A 21,548-nucleotide genomic window follows, 5' to 3' on the forward strand; every position below is an offset into this window, starting at 1 on the left:
TTGTGAGTGAGGGGAGAAGACGGAGAAGCATGCTGGGCTGGCTTTACTGTCTTTCTTCAAGATTTAGGAAGGGATAATTGGATTGTTTCTCATTTAGTTTATAAAGTATGAATGCTTGATGCTAAGATTAATTAGATCTAAAAATCTTTTATAAAAGCCTGTAGGTTGGGATTTAACTACCGCAGCTTAACAATTCCGGCTATTCCTATTTCTCTCTAATTACTAAAAGTCCACCTTGGAAAACACAACGCTTCCCTGGAACATTTCTTTTTTATTGAGATATAGTTGATTTGCAATATTATATTAGTTTCGGGTGTACAACATAGTGACTCAATATTTTTATAGATTATCCTCCATTTGTACCCTGGAGCATTCTTGTGGCTCCCAGCTGGTCCCGGCAAAGCTCTTGTGAGTTAACCCTGCCGTCAGAGCCTCTTCTTTCTGTGACTTGTCAGTTTCCTGAGACTAGGGTGATGATACTATTGAATCTTAATGACAAGTAATCAAACGAAGGAAAGATGGACAAAATGAGCTCTAGAGCTGAAAGATACACGGCTCCCATTTTAAGTGACTTAAAAAAAGAAGCTTCCAAACAATGAACAGCTAAGCTGTGAAAGTATAAGAAGGCAAGGTCTTAATTCCCAAACACTTCACCTGCAAAAATGAAATTCCATTACTCCTGACAAATCTTAGCCTAAACACAGTTATTTCTTCATGATCATCATTACTATTTTTCAATTGTACCTCAGGGAAGTGGCGTAATCCTAATCCTCACAGCAGGACACACCCTGGCTAGTAGTTCATGGCTCACTTTTATTTAGTTATTTTTTAAAATAATAGTATAATAAGCACCCATGAAACCAAAACAAAAAACCAAAGCTGCGATTTTTATTTATTTATTTATTTTTTAACATCTTTATTGGAGTATAATTGCTTTACAATGGTGTGTTAGTTTCTGCTTTATAACAAAGTGAATCAGCTATACGTGTACATATATCCCCATATCTCCTCCCTCTTGCATCTCCCTTGCACCCTCCCTATCCCACCCCTCTAGGTGGTCACAAAGCACCGAGCTGATCTCCCTGTGCTATGCAGCTGCTTCCCACTAGCTACCTATTTTACATTCGGTAGTGTATATATGTCCATGCCACTCTCACTTCGTCCCAGCTTACCCTTCCCCCTCCCCGTGTCCTCAAGTCCATTCTCTAGTAGGTCTGCGTCTTTATTCCCGTCTTCCCCTAGGTTCTTCATGACCTTTTTTTTTTTAGATTCCATATATATGTGTTAGCATATGGTATTTGTTTTTCTCTTTCTGATTTACTTCACTCTGTATGACAGACTCTAGGTCCATCCACCTCACTACAAATAACTCAATTTCGTTTCTTCTTATGGCTGAGTAATATTCCATTGTATATATGTGCCACATCTTCTTTATCCATTCATCTGTTGATGGACACTTAGGTTGCTTCCATGTCCTGGCTATTGTAAATAGAGCTGCAGTGAACATTGTGGTACATGACTCTTTTTGAATTATGGTTTTCTCAGGGTATATGTCCAGTAGTGGGATCGCTGGGTCGTATGGTAGTTCTATTTTTAGTTTTTTAAGGAACCTCCATACTGTTCTCCATAGTGGCTGTATCAACTTACATTCCCACCAACAGTGCAAGAGGGCTCCCTTTTCTCCACACCCTCTCCAGCATTTATTGTTTGTAGATTTTTTGATGACGGCCATTCTGACTGGTGTGAGGTGATACCTCATTGTAGTTTTGATTTGCATTTCTCTAATGATTAGTGATGTTGAGCATCCTTTCATGTGTTTGTTGGCAATCTGTATATCTTCTTTGGAGAAATGTCTGTTTAGGTCTTCTGCCCATTTTTGGATTGGGTTGTTTGTTTTTTTTTGATACTGAGCTGCATGAGCTGCTCATAAATTTTGGAGATTAATCCTTTGTCAGTTGCTTCATTTGCAAATATTTTCTCCCATTCTGAGGGTTGTCTTTTCGTCTTGTTTATGTTTTCCTTTGTTGTGCAAAAGCTTTTAAGTTTCATTAGGTCCCATTTGTTTATTTTTGTTTTTATTTCCATTTCTCTAGGAGGTGGGTCAAAAAGGATCTTGCTGTGATTTATGTCATAGAGTGTTCTGCCTATGTTTTCCTCTAAGAGTTTTTATAGTGTCTGGCCTTACATTTAAGTCTTTAATCCATTTTGAGTTTATTTTTGTGTATGGTGCTAGGAGGTGTTCTAATTTCATTCTTTTACATGTAGCTATCCAGTTTTCCCAGCACCACTTATTGAAGAGGCTGTCTTTTCTCCATTGTATATTCTTGCCTCCTTTATCAAAGATAAGGTGACCATATGTGTGTGGGTTTACCTCTGGGCTTTCTATCCTGTTCCATTGATCTATATTTCTGTTTTTGTGCCAGTACCATACTGTCTTGATGACTGTAGCTTTGTAATATAGTCTGAAGTCAGGGACCCTGATTCCCCCAGCTCCATTTTTTGTTCTCAAGATTGCTTTGGCTATTCGGGGTCTTTTGTGTTTCCATACAAATTGTGAAATTTTTTGTTCTAGTTCTGTGAAAAATGCCATTGGTAGTTTGATAGGGATTGCACTGAATCTGTCGATTGCTTTGGGTAGTAGAGTCATTTTCACAATGTTGATTCTTCCAATCCAAGAACATGGTATATCTCTCCATTTGTTGGTATCATCTTTAATTTCTTTCATCAGTGTCTTATAGTTTTCTGCATACAGGTCTTTTGTCTCCTTTGGTTTATTCCTAGGTATTTTATTCTTTTTGTTGCAATGGTAAATGGGAGTGTTTCCTTAATTTCTCTTTCAGATTTGTCATCATTAGTGTATAGGAATGCAAGAGATTTCCATGCATTAATTTTGTATCCTACTACTTTACCAAATTCATTGATTAGCTCTAGTAGTTTTCGGGTAGCATCTTTAGGATTCTCAATGTATAGTATCATGTCATCTGCAAACAGTGACAGCTTTACTTCTTCTTTTCCGATTTAGATTCCTTTTATTTCTTTTTCTTCTCTGATTGCTGTGGCTAAAACTTCCCAAACTATGTTGAATAATAGTGGTGAGAGTGGGCAACCTTGTCTTGTTCCTGATTTTAGAGGAAATGGTTTCAGTTTTTCACCACTGAGAACGATGTTGCCTGTGGGTTTGTCATATATGGCCTTTATTATGTTGAGGTCAAGTTCCATCTACAAAGTGGCGATCTTAACAACAACCTAGAGGTTACTTACGTCCCACCCATGTGTGTTTTTCCCAACTCAAGGGAACCATCATGCCCCCACTTTCCTTTTACATAGCTTCTCTCTATGTGCTCAAAAAGCAGATGATTTACTTTAGTTGTTTTTAACTTTATAGAGTGCATTATGCTCTGTGTAATGTTTCAGGACTTATTCTTTGTTCTAGTGCTATATTGCTAGGGTCCATCCAGCGTTGGGCATTGCTGCAGTGCATTCATTTTAACTTCTAATATTCCACTGTGTGAATACAGTGTAGTTCATCTATCCGATTTCCTGTCAAAGGGCATTTGGGGTTGTTTCTAATTGTTAAGGTGTTCTTACCAAGTGTCAGACACTGTGATAAGAACTGGGCATACATTATTTCATTTAAGCCCCAGTCCTATAAGACAGGATTTTTCACCTCCATTTTTCTTGGAGAAAACTGAAGCTCACAGACATAAGGTCACTGGCCTGAGATTACAAAGTCAGTAAGAATGTGCTCTACGTGGTGCATCAAATGAAGGTGTGAGCATTATCTGCCCTTATTATTAATAAATCTGCCATTATCAGGTATGGGATTGTCCTTCCGCTCATTGGGAAAAAAGCCTCATCTTATTTTATACAGTTGCATAATAAATAATAATTTCCTGGATCTTATATTATGTCAACAAGTAGAAAAAGTAAAACCCTTCTCTTAGCCCTCCAGAAAAATTTCTTAGTTGAATTCCGGAAACCCAATGATCTGACTCACAGTTTAAAATACACACACACACACGCACACACACACACACACACACTAGCATTATGCTGTGTGTAAAACAGGGGATTTTCTTCATAATTTTAATGTAAACACATGAGCCAATTTAATCAACTTCTCTGAAAGCTTCAGCACATGCCAGTCTGCAAAGCATGCTATTTCCATGTGTCAAAGTTAAATAAGTATTTGCTTTAAAGGAAAAAAGAAATTCTCAATAGAGTCGTTTTCTAGAAGCATTTAAAAGGAGCATATATCTAATGGCTTGGATGAAAAGATGATTTGGTAGTGTTATCAGGTATCTGTTGTCCCCAGAGGCAGATAAAATTAGTGTAGATAAAAGTGATTACAAGTGAAGTGGATTAGGTAGGTTGTGATTATAGCATGACATTTACCTGAGGGTGAAAAAAATCGGTTGTCCCATTATACTGACACTGTAAATGATAAATGGATTTTAAAATGTCCAGTTTTCTTTGGAAGTAAAAAATTCAATCCCTGAGTTCATTCACCACCCCCTGAAGAGTCCTAACCACCATATCACAGTGGTCATGGCTGCAGCAATTCCAGACACTCAGCCAGGTTAAAGTGATTACGTTATTTTTGTCTCAACCTCCTGGGAAGAACCAGAGAACACAACTTTTTCCACTTACGATATTGATTTACATATATGTCAAAGTTAAATTTATTTGGGGATGGTGGTGACTGTGTCAGATGTACTCGTGTGATCAGCACCCTTAGGGAATTTGTTCATATTTAGGCAGAACAACACAAAAGAGATTTGCAGCCTCTGGGATTACAGCTTCTTTGAAGAAAGGGCAGGTAGCTTCAAAGTCACACAAGTGCATTTTATCACCAAGGTAGACTCAGTTTTAGAACAATACAGAAACTACTCATTATTCTCTTTAGCATTTTAATTGTGAAATACTTAACACATAGAAAAGGAAACATATAATGTTATTTGTACATTTTCAAATAATAATAATTAAAGGAACACGCACGTAACCACCACTCAGATTAAGAGATAGAACCTCTGGTCCCATTGTCTTCTATCCAGTACAAAGAACCACTATTCTGAATTTAAGGCCTTTTCATTTCCTTGCTTGCCTTTATTGTTTTACCATGTACATATATATAATATATGGCTTAGCTCTGCCTGCTTTTGCACTTTATATGCATGAAACTGTACATAGGCAGGTACTACCACTTACCTTACTGGTACAACCCTACATTTCATGAGATTCCTCTATCTTGATCTGGGTAGCTATTGGTCATTCATTTTCACTGATATGTAGCATTCCCATCATAAGAATATACCACATTTTTGTTATCCATTACATGTCTGATGGACATTCGGGTTTTATTTCCAAGAGCTTTTTTTTTTTTTTTTGGGCCATGTCACCACCATGAGGCACGCAGGATCTTAGTTCCCCGACCAGGGGTGGAACCCATGCCCTATGCAATGGAAGCGTGGAGTCTTAACCACTGGACTGCCAGGGAAGTCCCATATCTTCAAGAGCTTTAAGAGCTCACGTAAACAGTGCTGCTATGGACATTTCAAAATATGCCTGCTGGCACACATGCACAAGTTTCTCTAGCGTATACACCTGAGAGTGGAGTTGTTTTCCAAAGTAACTGTACCAGTTTATATCCCTACATTCTGGTAAACATTTTAGTATCATTAGACTTCTAAATTTTTGCCAGTCTTGTGGTGTGAAATGGTATTTTTTGCATATGCATTAGCTATTCATGTTTCCTCTTCAGTCAAGTGGTTATTTATGTCTTTAGCCTGCTTTTCTATGAGTTCTGTCTTTTACTTATTGATTCATAGAATTACTTGATATATTCTGGAAACCCAACTACTGTTAATTATACGTATTATAAATATATTCCATCATTTTGTGGCCTTTTACTCTCCTATAGTATATTTTGATAAACAGAAGTTCTTAATTTTAATGTAGTCACAAAAATTAATCATTTTTCTTAAGATCTGCATCCTTTGTGACCTATTCAAAGTTTTTCCCTACCCCATGGTTATACAGATATTCCCCTTCATTTTCTTCTAACTGATGTGAAGTGTCAGCTCTGTCATATATTGTGGGTCTGTTTTGGGTCTCTCTATTTTGTTCCATTAGACTAAATCACACTGTCTCAATTACTGAGGCTTTATCATAAATCTTGGTTATCTGGCAGGCAAAATGGAGCTCACTCTAAAAACATTTTTAGCTTTAAAAACAATATAGGAAAATAGGAACTAGAACTTACTTTGCTCTAGGTTGATGAACTAATCCCGGAATCTCTTTATTAGTTTTAAGTCTTACATTTGAACTGGCACTTTTTTCCTGAAACACATAAACCACACATGTAAAAGACAAGATGAGAATCAGCAATTAAACAAGAGCATAAATTTTCATCAACAAAATGTTAGATTTGTTTGGGAGCCTCTGAGGTTGGGAAGGACAAAAGTCCTTACAAAGATGTCACACATTACAAGTAGAACTGCCAAATATTTTAACAGGGAACATTGTCATGAAAAGAGGAATTAACTTTTATAACAGCTATGGCTCCTTTTAGAAAATAACGTGTGAGTAATATTTGATTTTTAGGTGGAGTTACTGAAAACAGTAAGAGAATCAAAGAACAGAAGATTCTAGTGAAAAAGAACAGCAGTAGTACAACCACAGCCATTGTTTGCTTGCCCAGGTTAAGTGACTTTGTGCATTTTATTTGTGAAAGACAATTGCAGTTACTGACACATGAAGTTTGCATAAGGCCCTAGCAGCGACAGGGACAAGAACGTGACTAAAAATAGCTAATATTTTCCATGTATAATGAATATTGAGATTGAATTCAATTAAATTAATGAAACTCAATAGTAGCCTGTATTCCAGAAATACTTCTTTGGCTTTTAGCTTGATCTGATTTCTTATTTCCAGTAAACCAGCCGCATAGGAAAGAAATACTCTCAAATCTTAAAATACAAGTACATCAGTAAGCACACTGTCTCAATAATACTACTGCTTTGTGTTTTTACATTATCTTTAAAAAAATATTTAAGGTGCTTTAAAATTTGCTCTCTAAATATACCCCCGAAAATGAAAGGAAGGACTATTCTAAACCTACTTAACAGGTGACTATATACACTCAAGCAACCTGAGGTGTGGCAATAATTAAAGACCTGGGGTAGGCAGGGGCAAGGAATAAAAAGTCCTGTGGGCCGACCCACCATTCTCACCACAGGCAGAGTGATGTGGGATGGCACATAAACAGATGGTCCCCAAATGAGCTCTTTCAAGAGCTCGTTATTTCTCCTAGGATAGCAGAAGCCATGTAAATCAGTGAAACTGCAACGACTTACATGCCTGGTTGTTTGCTATTTACCATCAAACATGAGCATATCTGTACAACGTCAGTCCTCCAAAATAGAAGGTAATTTTGTTTGTGACCTTCCAGGAGAAGAAACAATCATTACAGTTCTTTTGCAGTCTAGCTTACCTTCTTTACCTCACACTAAACTCGAGAATGTTTTCATGAACATTTAAAAAGTATAAAATATATACTGTTCCCTCTGCTGATGTAGTCAGTGAACAACAGATGAACTACCTTATTTTTTTACAAAGAAGGTGGGAGAACAATTAGTAAACTTTAATGCACTAAGTCCAGGAGGGCGGGACCCACATCCCTTCTTTACAACTGGGACCACAGTGCCTGGCTAGGGGCCTGGCACTCCATGGGAGGCACTCATCGAATATTGGTAGAACAAATAAATGATGTCAGCACATAATTAACTTTTCTAAACATAGATAAAAATAGCTCAACTGTAGTCTCTCTGCAGGACTGAAGATGTAGGTTCCCTCCAAATGAGTCATTTTCTCCCTTAAACTTTATGTGTGCTTGGACTAAGCACTGAAAATGGATGTATTTGATGTGACAGAACCTTATACTTTTTCTCTATTCATGTAATTTCCTAAACTCTTTGAACTTAAATGATGCATCATAATTTTAAATATTGCTAAGGCAGGAAAGAGACTTCTAATTCAAAGAATGCAAAGACATATACTTGTATTCTGTTTCTATTCAATTTATTAAACTATACCCTTCATAACTATACTGTCTCAACAAACCTTCCTTAAAAACACATTGTGTGGTTGCTAAAAAAGAAGGAACCGCCCCAAACAGAGACTCAGTAGATGGGGAGGACACTTTAGGACATCAGGCACAGACGTGCCCTTCCAGGAAGTGAGAGTACCCAAGGTGAGGCAGAGGTGGGGGGTGAGGGCATGGGGGATGGGGAGGAAGCAGCTGGAGATTTCCTGGTTACAAATATATATATAACTACATAGAGATTTCTATCTATTTTGTACTTATAATGTATTTGTTTTTACAAATTACCACTCATCAAGATCAGTAACAATTCACCACATGTTATTCTAACTGGTTGCATATATCAACTCATTTTAATGTTCACAAGTATATATATATTAATTTACTTTTATGCCCACATACCTCTCTGAGATAGGTATCATTATTTTCCCCATTTTATAAATGAGGAAGCTGAGGCATGGAGAGGCGAAACACTTACTGGGATTCTACAAGTAATAAGTAATAGCGTTGGGATTTGAATCCATGCAGAATGGCCCCAGAGTTCATGCTATTAGCCACTAGGCCAGCAGTCCTCAAAGTTTTTACTATCAAGACTTCTTACCTATATTCTGCAAATTTTGATACATTTCATCACACAATATGAAAAAAATCACATTTGTTAAAATCAGCATCAATCTCATGAGAAAAATCTTTCTTTTTAATTTTAATTTTAATTTTTGGCTGCACTGCGCAGCATGCGGGATCTTAGTTCCCCAACCAGGGATCGAACCCGTGCCCCCTGCATTGGAAGTGCAGAGTCTTAACCACTGGACCGCCAGGGAAGTCCCTCATGAGAAAAGTCTTGACAAAAGGTGTCAAGCTCATGGTGGTGGATACGAGTTTTCCAAGATTCTAATTTTGGTTTAACATTCGAATTTTATGACCAGCAACAAACACGGACAACTGTTTTCTTTGGAATAACGGGCTCTCTTCGGTCATTTTTGAGAAACTGTTTGCCAAATACCCAAGTCTGAATATCCATAATTTGTCTGTCAGGCACTTTTTTTTACAGTAGAGATGGTGTCCCACAAAAAACAGCTGCAAGTTCAGCTTGCAACTCAATCAACTGCAGAAGTGCTTTTCCTTGAGATAACGATCTTATTCAAAAATAAAAAGATATGCATCTAAGGCCTAAGAGTTAAAAAATTCAATAATTTCTACTACTTCATTAAGGGCATTCTTTTTTTTTTAAGAATCAATTTTATTTATTTATAGTTGCGTTGGGTGTTCGTTGCTGCCCACGGGCTTTCTTTAGTTGTGGCGAGCGGGCTCCTCATTGCGGTGGCTTCTCTTGTTGCGGAGCACGGGCTCTAGGGCATGTGGACTTCAGTAGTTGTGGCTCGCAGGCTCTAGAGCACAGGCTCAGTAGTTGTGGCGCACGGGCTTCAGTAGCTGTGGCTCGCGGGGTGTAGAGCACAAGCTCAGTAGTTGTGGCACACAGGCTTAGTTGCTCCGTGCCATGTGGGATCTTCCTGGACCAGGGATTGAACCCGTGTCCCATGCACTGGCAGGCAGATTCTTAACCACTGCACCACCAGGGAAGTCCCCATCAAGGGCATTCTTAAGTGAAAATAGAATATATTCTTCCACTATGCTTGGTGGTGGTGACTACTAATAATAACTACTATTAGTACTACTAATAATAGTACTACTATGATTACTAATAAGGTGTGGTGCCAATGCCTGGATTTGTGCTAAGGCACAGGCCGTTTTACCCACCATTGCTTTTGCCCCATCAGTACAAATGTCAACAGCTATCTGCCTTGAAAAAGGCAAATAGCTTCTTTATTATTAGGAAAATGACCTTGAAGACTCCCTGAGAATATCTCAGGAACCTCCAGGGGTCTGCAGGCCACACCTGAACTATACATAGGGTCTTTCTATTTCTTTTGCATAGAAAAGAACTTTCAATTATTTAATTGTGGTATACGCTTTAAGAAAAAATATTTAACTGCCTTATTGTGATAAAATCTATATTCCATACAATTCCCCCATTATAAATGATTTTAGTAAATTTATAAAGCTGTGCAATTATCACCACAATCCAGTTTTAGAACAGTTAGATCAGCCCCAAAAGTTTCGTCATACCCATTTGTTCTCATCTGTAGTCCCCGGCAACCACAGATCTGCTTTCTGTCTCTACAAATTTGCTTTGTCTAGATTCACCTAAATGGAATCATACAATATATAGCCTTTTGCATCTGGCATTTTTCACTTAGCATAATGTTTTCGAGGTTCATCTATACTTCAGCATATTTCAGTGTTTCATTTATTTTAATTGCTAGATAATATTCCAATGTATGGATATACTGTATTTTGTTTATCCATGCATAACTTGATGAACATATGGACTGTTTCCAGTTTGTGGCTATTATGAATAATGCTGCTATGAACAATTATATACAAGTCTTTGTGTGAACATACATTTTCATTTCTCTTGGGTAGACTCTAAGGAGTGGAACTGCTAGATTATATGAGAAGTTTATATTTGACTATTTAAGATGTCACCAAACTGTTTTCCAAAGTGGCTGTCATTTTACATTCCCACCAGCAGTGCATGATGGTTCCAGTTTCTCTACCTCCCTGCCAACACTTGGTATTGTCTCTTCAATTACAGTCATTCAAGTGGGTGTCGCATTGTGGGCTTTATTTATTTTACAAATTTTATTTATTTGGATTTGTTCTTATATGTCTTTCTATCAGAACATCTAGCACCTTGCTACATGGGAGCATTTATACGCTTACTGGTTCGCTGTATTTACATCAAGAAGTCAGTTTTGGGCTTCCCTGGTGGCGCAGTGGTTGAGAATCCGCCTGCCAATGCAGGGGACACGGGTTCGAGCCCTGGTCTGGGAGGATCCCACATGCCACGGAGCAACTAGGCCCGTGAGCCACAATTACTGAGCCTGCGCATCTGGAGCCTGTGCTCCGCAACAAGAGAGGCCACGATAGTGAGAGGCCCGCGCACCGCGATGAAGAGTGGCCCCCGCTTGCCACAACTAGAGAAAGCCCTCGCACAGAAACGAAGACCCAACACAGCCATAAATAAATAAATAAATAAATAAATAAATAAATACTTTAAAAAAAAAAAAAAAAGAAGTCAGTTTTATATTTGCTTACAAACACCAATTAACTTCTGCTTTGGGTTTGTTTGTTGGGGAAGGAGAAGTTTAAAGAGACCTGTCTTTATTTTTAGTCTTTATTTTTTTTGAGACCTGTCTTTAAAAAAAGAAACAACAAGCAAACAAACAAAACCAAGAAAGGCCAGAGGAAGGATGAGACTGATGGGAGTCTCTGATGGAGCAGATCCAACAGGGAGGGCTGAGAGCCATGCCACATTTGGGGTGCTCCAGGAATAGGAACAGAGAATTAAACTGGGAGATGACGGAAGAGGTATCTAAGATATTATTTCCCTTGGCAAGAAAAAACTATTTTAATGACATTTGACACTCATAAAATAAGTACCTAAAATAAACTGGGACCAAGTGGGATTAAGATGAAGCCATTGAAAGGGCCCTCAGCAGGCAGTTTGTAGAGCTGTGTTTTTATGATCCATCCATATTGGTATCACAATCATCTAGGATGCTTGTTAAAATACAGATTCCAAGGCCCTACACAATACCGCCTAAGTGTCAGACTCTGGGATTGTGCCCAGGAATCTGCATTTTAAACAAGAGTCCTAGGTGACTCTTAACTCAAAAAAGTTTGAGGACTTTTATTTCAGAAGAAAGGTACCTTTGTGCTTAGAATTCTCCCTCTTGGTCTTCCACAGAGCAGTTTTCAAACTGAGCCCTGGTGTTCTGCAGAGCTGCCTCCGGGGTCAATAGCAAGGCCTCTCAGAGCAGCAATCCCTTGAACTGTACATTCAGGGGTTTTCAAATGATGCTGGAAAAAAGCATCCACTTCTCAAAAATGTTTGCAAACTAATGTCAGGTAGTGACAGGTGTATTTAAACAGCAAATCAAACAACTTCTCCTTTGCTTGGAATTTTATTTCTTTATGAACAGAACACACTCGTCAGTGTCTAGAGTAAACTTATCATTCTCTTCTTAGCTTCTCTCATGTTGAAGACAGTCAAACCGAAATATATTTATTCTGCTGCTTCCAATCTCGAGGGTCATCTCCCAAAGGGAAAGTCAGAATACCGAGAAAAACTGACAGCTTCTTTAGAAAGTCTTCTTGAACTTCAGCTCCTTAATTCTGAAGGAAGCAACACAACGCATTCAGGGAGTTGAAGAAAGTACCCCACTCCCTGTTGTTGAGTGAAGGAGCTTCTTTCCTCCTATCACTTCTTTGCCTGTGTTGTCCCACTGAGTCTGGGTCCTGGGAGGTTCCCAGAGTTGGTCTGGGTTGGAAGTGTGAGGAGGAATTTCATTTTCTTTTTTCTGTGCCCAATGGCAGGAAGTTCTGTCTTACAAAGAAATCTCAGGGGCCAGATGGATGGAGGAAGCTGGAGGCCTAGAGAAAAACAGTGGGAGTTGGAGTACTAGCTTCTGGGACTGCTAATGAGGGGCCGACACAGATAAAAGATACAAAAGCACTAAGTAAGAACTCTCAGTGGGTTCCCCTCTATACAAAGACTCTGTGTGTGTGTGCATTTTAACCACTGCATTTCAGAAAGTACCTGAAAACTAGAAAAGGTAAATACTTCAACTAGAATTAGGAGATTTTTGGGGGGTACACACACATTTAAAAGTAAGAACATGTTCAGCTATAACATAAATAATGAGTAATCATTCCAGCTTCTGGGGAGTGTCCCATACGATATACTCTCTGAGAAAACAATCTCATTTTATGTTTTACAAATTTGTGTGATTTCCTAAGAAGTATTAACACGAGTAGGACACCACCTCCTTCAACTATAAAGGAATAGTATCCTCTCTCTTCTGAGTGATGGTGATTAGCTGAGTGACATTTATTCTACCAGAATTTCTGGATGATAGCAAATGGCAAGGCCCAAGCTACGCAATGCAACTGTTGACTTGGGCCCACCGTTATCATAATTACGTGAGGTCAATGTAATTATAATTACCTGTCCATGGAGATCATTAGAATTATTAGTAATTTGTTAGCATTATTTAGTAGTGATGAAATTGGCATGGAAAGTCTCAGCTTTATGGAAATTCTTTCTATAAATTAAAATATAACCATGTACCTCATTCTATATCAAGTAAATGTTAAGTGGAGCAAATCAGTTTTAAAGCACCAAATATTATTCACATAGTTGTTTCACAAGGTAGACTGGAAATATTTAAAATAATCTTTAAAAAGCAAACAGAGTTTTAAGAAATTGCTCAGAACAGATTTCATTGTTTACCAACAAACCTAGAACCAAGTCTCTAAGTTACTATGTCAGGAATTAAAAGAAACTATCATTCACAGAATATCTATCATTCACAGAAAGATAGACAAGATGAAAAGGCAGAGGGCTATGTACCAGATAAAGGAACAAGATAAAACCCCAGAAAAACACCTAAATAAAGTGGAGATAGGCAACCTTCCAGAAAAAGAATTCAGAATAATGATAGTGAAGATGATCCAGGACCGCGGAAAAAGAATGGAGGCAAAGATCGAGAAGATGCAAGAAATGTTTAACAAAGACCTAGAAGAATTAAAGAACAAACAAACAGAGATGAACAATACAATAAATGAAATGAAAACTACACTAGAAGGAATCAATAGCAGAATAACTAAGTCAGAAAAACAGATAAGTGACCTGGAAGACAGAATGATGGAATTCACTGCTGCGGAACAGAATAAAGAAAAAAGAATGAAAAGAAATGAAGACAGCCTAAGAGACCTCTGGGACAACATTAAATGCAACAACATTCGCATTATAGGGGTCCCAGAAGGAGAAGAGAGAGAGAAAGGACCAGAGAAAATATTTGAAGAGATTATAGTCGAAAACTTCCCTAACATGGGAAAGGAAATAGCCACCCAAGTCCAGGAAGCGCAGCGAGTCCCATACAGGATAAACCCAAGGAGAAACACACCGAGACACATAGTAATCAAAGTGGCAAAAATTAAAGACAAAGAAAAATTACTGAAAGCACCAAGGTAAAAACGACAAATAACATACAAGGGAACTCCCATAAGGTTAACAGCTGATTTCTCAGCAGAAACTCTACGAGCCAGAAGGGAGTGGCATGATATGCCTAAAGTGATGAAAGGGAAGAACATACAACCAAGATTACTCTACCTGGCAAGAATCTCATTCCGATTCGATGGAGAAATCAAAAGCTTTACAGACAAGCAACAGCTAAAAGAATTCAGCACCACCAAACCAGCTCTACAACAAATGCTAAAGGAACTTCTCTTAGTGGGAAACACAAGAGAAGAAAAGGATCTACAAAAACAAACCCAAAACAATTAAGAAAATGCTCATAGGAATATACATATCGATAATTACCTTAAATGTGAATGGATTAAATGCTCCAACCAAAAGACACAGGCTTGCTGAATGGATACAAAAACAAGACCCATATATATGCTGTCTACAAGAGACCCACTTCAGACCTAGGGACATATGCAGACTGAAAGTGAGGGGATGGAAAAAGATATTCCATGCAAATGGAAATCAAAAGAAAGCTGGAGGAGCTATACTCATATCAGATAAAATAGACTTTAAAATAAAGAATGTTACAAGAGACAAGGAAGGACACTACATAATGATCAAGGGATCAATCCAAGAAGAAGATATAACAATTATAAATATATATGCACCCAACATAGGAGCACCTCAATACATAAGGCAACTGCTAACAGCTATAAAATAGGAAATCGACAGTAACACAATAATAGTGGGGGACTTTAACACCTCACTTACACCAATGGACAGATCGTCCAAAATGAAAATAAATAAGGAAACACAAGCTTTAAATGACACAATAGACTAGATAGATTTATTTGATATTTATAGGACATTCCATCCAAAAACAGCAGATTACACTTTCTTCTCAAGTGCTCATGGAACATTCTCCAGGATAGATCACATCTTGGGTCACAAATCAAGCCTCAGTAAATTTAAGAAAATTGAAATCCTATCAAGCATCTTTTCTGACCACAACGCTATGAGATTAGAAATCAATTACAGGGAAAAAAATGTAAAAAACACAAACACATGGAGGCTAAACAATACATTACTAAATAACCAAGAGATCACTGAAGAAATCAAAGAGGAAATCAAAAAATACCTAGAGACAAATGACGATGAAAACACGATGATCCAAAACCTATGGGATGCAGCAAAAGCAGTTCTAAGAGGGAAGTTTATAGCTATACAAGCCTACCTCAAGAAACAAGAAAAATCTCAAGTAAACAATCTAACGTTACACCTAAAGGAACTACAGAAAGAAGAACAAACAAAACTCAAAGTTAGCAGAAGGAAAGAGATCATAAAGATCAGAGCAGAAATAAATGAAATAGAAACAAAGAAAACAAGAGCAAAGATCAATAAAACTAAAAGCTGGTTCTTTGAGAAGGTAAACAAAATTGATAAACCATTAGCCAGACTCATCAAGAAAAAGAGGGAGAGGACTCAAATCAATAAAATTAGATATGAAAAAGGAGAAGTTACAACAGACACCACAGAAATAAAAAGCATCCTATGAGACTATTATAAGCAACTCTATGCCAATAAAGTGAACAACCTGGAAGAAATGGACAAATTCTTAGAAAGGTATAACCTTCCAAGACTGAACCAGGAAGAAACAGAAAATATGAACAGACCAATCACAAGCACTGAAATTGAAATTGTGATTAAAGATCTTCCAACAAAGACAAGTCCAGGACGAGATGGCTTCATAGGTGAATTCTATCCAACATTTAGAGAAGAGCTAACACCCATCCTTCTCAAACTCTTCCAAAAGATTGCAGAGGAAGGAACACTCCCAAACTCATTCTATGAGGCCACCATCACCCTGATACTAAAACCAGAAAAAGATACTACAAAACAAGAAAATTATAGACCAATATCACTCATGAATATAGATGCAAAAATCCTCAATAAAATACTAGCATACAGAATCCAAGAACACATTAAAAGGATCATACACCACGATCAAGTGGGATTTATCCCAGGGATGCAAGGATTCTTCAATATACGCAAATCTTTCAATGTGATACACCATATTAACAAATTGAAGAATAAAAACCATATGATCATCTCAATAGATGCAGAAAAAACTTTTGACAAAATTCAACACCCATTTATGATAAAAACTCCCCAGAAAGTGGGCATAGAGGGAAACTACCTCAACATAATAAAGGCCATATACGACAAATCCACAGCAAACATCATTCTCAATGGTGAAAAACTGAAAGCATTTCCTCTAAGATCAGGAATGAGACAAGGATGTCCACTCTCACCACTATTATTCAACACAGTTTTGGAAGTCCTAGCCACAGCAATCAGAGAAGAAAAAGAAATAAAAGGAATACAAATTGGAAAAGAAGAAGTAAAACTGTCACTGTTTGCAGATGACATGATACTATACTTAGAGAATCCTAAAAATGCCACCAGAAAACTACTAGAGCTAATCAATGAATTTCGTAAAGTTGCAGGATACAAAATTAATGCACAGAAATCTCTTGCATCCCTATACACTAATGATGAAAAATCTGAAAGAGAAATTATGGAAACACTCCCATTTACCATTGCAACAAAAAGAATAAAATACCTAGGAATAAACCTACCTAGTGAAACAAAAGACCTGTATGCAGAAAATTATAAGACACTGATGAAAGAAATTAAAGATGATACCAACTGATGGAGAGATATACCATGTTCTTGGATTGGAAGAATCAATATTGTGAAAATGATTATATTACCCAAAGCAATCTACAAATTCAATGCAATCCCTATCAAATTACCAGTGGCATTTTTTACAGAACTAGAACAAATCATCTTAAAATTTGTATGGAGACACAAAAGACCTCGAATAGCCAAAGCAGTCTTGAGAGGAAAAAAACGGAGCTGGAGGAATCAGACTCCCTGACTTCAGGCTACACTACAAAGCTACAGCAATCAAGACAATATGCTACTGGCACAAAAACAGAAACATAGATCAATGGAACAAGATAGAAAGCCCAGAGATAAACCCACGCACCTATGGTCAACTAATCTATGACAAAGGAGGCAAAGATATACAGTGGAGAAAAGACAGTCTCTTCAATAAGTGGTGCTGGGAAAACTGGACAGCTACATGTAAAAGAATGAAATTAGAACACTCCCTAACACCATACACAAAAATAAACTCAAAATGGATTCAAGACCTAAATGTAAGACCGGACACTATAAAACTCTTAGAGGAAAACATAGGAAGAACACTCTTTGACATATATCACAGCAAGATCTTTTTTGATCCACCTCCTAGAGAAATGGAAATAAAAACAAAAATAAACGATATAAAGCCCGAGGCAGCGGCGACGGCGTTGGAAGCTTGGACAGGCCGAGGAGCCCGCCAGAATCGGAGCTTGGAGTTTCTTTCGCTCCCATCATCCCTTCGTCTTCTCCTCGGCGCAGCCCTCGCGACGAGCCCGGCCCGGAGCCCAGCGGAGCGGCCGCGTCGTGTGGACGAAAGGCTCTTGGTGCTCCAGCCAGGCATCAGGACTGTGCCTCTGAGGTGGGAGAGCCAACTTCAGGACACTGGTCCACAAGAGACCTCCCAGCTCCATGTAATACCAAACGGCAAAAATCTCTCAGAGATCTCCATGTCAACATCAAGAGCCAGCTTCACTCAACGACCAGCAAGCTACAGTGCTGGACACCCTATGCCAAACAACTAGGAAGACAGGAACACAGCCCCATCCATTAGCAGAGAGGCTGCCTAAAATCATAATAAGGCCACAGACACCCCAAAACACACCACCAGACGTGGACGTGCCCACCAGAAAGACAAGATCCAGCCTCATCCACCAGAACTCAGGCACTAGTTCCCTCCACTAGGAAGCCTACACAACCCACTGAACCAACCTTAGCCACTGGGGACAGATACCAAAAACAACGGGAACTACGAACCTGCAGCCTGTGAAAAGGAGACCCCAAACACAGTAAGATAAGCAAAATGAGACGACAGAAAAACACACAGCAGATGAAGGAGCAGGCTCAAAACACACCAGACCTAACAAATGAAGAGGAAATAGGTAGTCTACCTGAAAAAGAATTCAGAATAATGATAGTAAGGATGATCCAAAATCTTGGAAATAGAATAGACAAAATGCAAGAAACATTTAACAAGGACGTAGAAGAACTAAAGAGGAACCAAGCAACGATGAAAAACACAATAAATGAAATTAAAAATACTCTAGATGGGATCAATAGCAGAATAACTGAGGCAGAAGAAAGGATAAGTGACCTGGAAGATAAAATGGTGGAAATAACTACTGCAGAGCAGGATAAAGAAAAAAGAATGAAAAGAACTGACAACAGTCTCAGAGACCTCTGGGACAACATTAAACGCACCAAATTCGAATTATAGGGGTCCCAGAAGAAGAAGAGAAAAAGAAAGAGAGTGAGAAAATATTTGAAGAGATTATAATTGAAAACTTCCCTAATATGGGAAAGGAAATAGTTAATCAAGTCCTGGAAGCACAGAGAGTCCCATACAGGATAAACCCAAGGAGAAACACGCCAAGACACATATTAATCAAACTGTCAAAAATTAAATATAAGGAAAACATATTAAATGCAGCAAGGGAAAAACAACAAATAACACACAAGGGAATCCCCATAAGGTGAACATCTGATCTTTCAGCAGAAACTCTGCAAGCCAGAAGAGAGTGGCAGGATATACTTAAAGTGATGAAGGAGAAAAACCTATAACCAAGATTACTCTACCCAGCAAGAATCTCATTCAGATGTGATGGAGAAATTAAAACATTTACAGACAAGCAAAAGCTGAGAGAGTTCAGCACCACCAAACCAGCTTTACAACAAATGCTAAAGGAACTTCTCTAGGCAAGAAACACAAGAGAAGGAAAACACCTACAATAACAAACCCAAAACATTTAAGAAAATGGGAATAGGAACATACATATCGATAATTACCTTGAATGTAAATGGATTAAATGCTCCCACCAAAAGACAGACTGGCTGAATGGATACAAAAACAAGACCCATATATATCCTGTCTACAAGAGACCCACTTCAGACCTAGAGACACATACAGACTGAAAGTGAGGGGATGGAAAAAGATATTCCATGAAAATGGAAATCAAAAGAAAGATGGAGTAGCAATTTTCATATCAGACAAAATAGACTTTAAAATAAAGACTATTACAAGAGACAAAGAAGGACACTACATAATGATCAAGGGATCGATCCAAGAAGAAGATATAACAACTGTAAATATTTATGCACCCAACATAGGAGCACCTCAATACATAAGGCAAACACTACCAGCCATAAAAGGGGAAATCGACAGTAACACAATCATAGTAGCGGACTTTAACACCCCACTTTCACCAATGGACAGATCATCCAAAATGAAAATAAATAAGGAAACACAAGCTTTAAATGATACATTAAACAAGATGGACTTAATTGATATTTATAGGACATTCCACCCAAAAACAACAGAATACACATTTTTCTCAAGTGCTCAGGAACATTCTCCAGGATAGATCATATCTTGGGTCACAAATCAAGCCTTGGTAAATTTAAGAAAATTGAAATCGTATCAAGTATCTTTTCTGACCACAACGCTATGAGACTAGATATCAATTACAGGAAAAAATCTGTAAGAAATACAAACACATGGAGGCTAAACAATACACTACTTAATAACCAAGAGATCACTGAAGAAATCAAAGGGGAAATCAAAAAATACCTAGAAACAAATGACAATGGAGATACGACGACCCAAAACCTATGGGACGCAGCAAAAGCAGTGCTAAGAGGGAAGTTTATAGCAATACAAGCCTACCTCAAGAAACAGGAAACATCTCGAATAAACAACCTAACCTTGCACCTAAAGCAGTTAGAGAAAGAAGAACAAAAAAACCCCAAAGCCAGCAGAAGGAAAGAAATCATAAAGATCAGGTCAGAAATAAATGAAAAAGAAATGAAGGAAACAATAGCAAAAATCAATGAAACTAAAAGCTGGTTCTTTGAGAAGATAAACAAAATTGATAAACCATTAGCCAGACTCATCAAGAGAAAAAGGGAGAAGACTCAAATCAATAGAATTAGAAATGAAAAAGGAGAAGTAACCACTGACACTGCAGAAATACAAAAGATCATGAGAGATTACTACAAGCAACTCTATGCCAATAAAATGGACAACCTGGAAGAAATGGACAGATTCTTAGAAATGCACAAACTGCCGAGACTGAACCAGGAAGAAACAGAAAATATGAACAGACCAATCACAAGCACTGAAATTGAAACTGTGATTAAAAACCTTCCAACAAACAAAAGCCCAGGACCAGATGGCTTCACAGGGGAATTCTATCAAACATTTAGAGAAGAGCTAACACCTATCCTTCTCAAACTTTTCCAAAATATTGCAGAGGGAGGAACACTCCCAAACTCATTCCACGAGGCCACCATCACCCTGATACCAAAACCAGACAAAGATGTCACAAAGAAAGAAAACTACAGGCCAATATGACTGATGAACATAGATGCAAAAATCCTCAACAAAATACTAGCAAACAGAATCCAACAGCGCATTAAAAGGACCAAACACCATGACCAAGTGGGGTTTATCCCAGGAATGCAAGGATTCTTCAATATACACAGATCAATCAATGTGATACACCATATTAACAAATTGAAGGAGAAAAACCATATGATCATCTCAACAGATGCAGAGAAAGCTTTCGACAAAATTCAACACCCATTTATGATAAAAGCCCTGCAGAAAGTAGGCATAGAGGGAACTTTCCTCAACATAATAAAGGCCATATATGACAAACCCACAGCCAACATTGTCCTCAATGGTGAAAAACTGAAACCATTTCCACTAAGATCAGGAACAAGACAAGGTTGCCCACTCTCACCACTATTATTCAACATAGTTTGGGAAGTGTTAGCCACAGCAATCAGAGAAGACAAAGAAATAAAAGGAATCCAAATCGGAAAAGAAGAAGTAAAGCTGTCACTATTTGCAGATGACATGATACTATACATAGAGAATCCTAAAGATGCTACCAGAAAACTCCTAGAGCTAATCAATGAATTTGGTAAAGTAGCAGGATACAAAATTAATGCACAGAAATCTCTTGCATTTCTATACACTAATGACGAAAAATCTGAAAGTGAAATTAAGAAAACACTCCCGTTTACCATTGCAACAAAAAGAATAAAATATCTAGGAATAAACCTACCTAAGGAGACAAAAGACCTGTATGCAGAAAATTATAAGACACTGATGAAAGAAATTAAAGATGATACAAATAGATGGAG

General features: G+C 37.9%; 1 protein-coding gene across 1 annotated transcript in view; it reads right to left on the minus strand.

Annotated features, from left to right (window-relative positions):
• Nucleotides 1-6,240: 6,240 nt before the first annotated feature.
• Nucleotides 6,241-21,548, minus strand: part of LOC130707013 (uncharacterized protein C1orf21-like) — a 103,752-nt gene continuing 88,444 nt past the window's right edge. Inside the window, exon 3 of the mRNA XM_057539645.1 lies at nt 6,241-6,339. Coding sequence (XP_057395628.1) covers nt 6,259-6,339 — 81 coding nt within the window. The 3' untranslated portion in view covers nt 6,241-6,258. The remainder of the gene's footprint in view (nt 6,340-21,548) is intronic.

The sequence above is a fragment of the Balaenoptera acutorostrata genome, unplaced genomic scaffold (genome assembly GCF_949987535.1).
Source record: "Balaenoptera acutorostrata unplaced genomic scaffold, mBalAcu1.1 scaffold_553, whole genome shotgun sequence".
NCBI classification, from domain to species: domain Eukaryota; kingdom Metazoa; phylum Chordata; class Mammalia; order Artiodactyla; family Balaenopteridae; genus Balaenoptera; species Balaenoptera acutorostrata.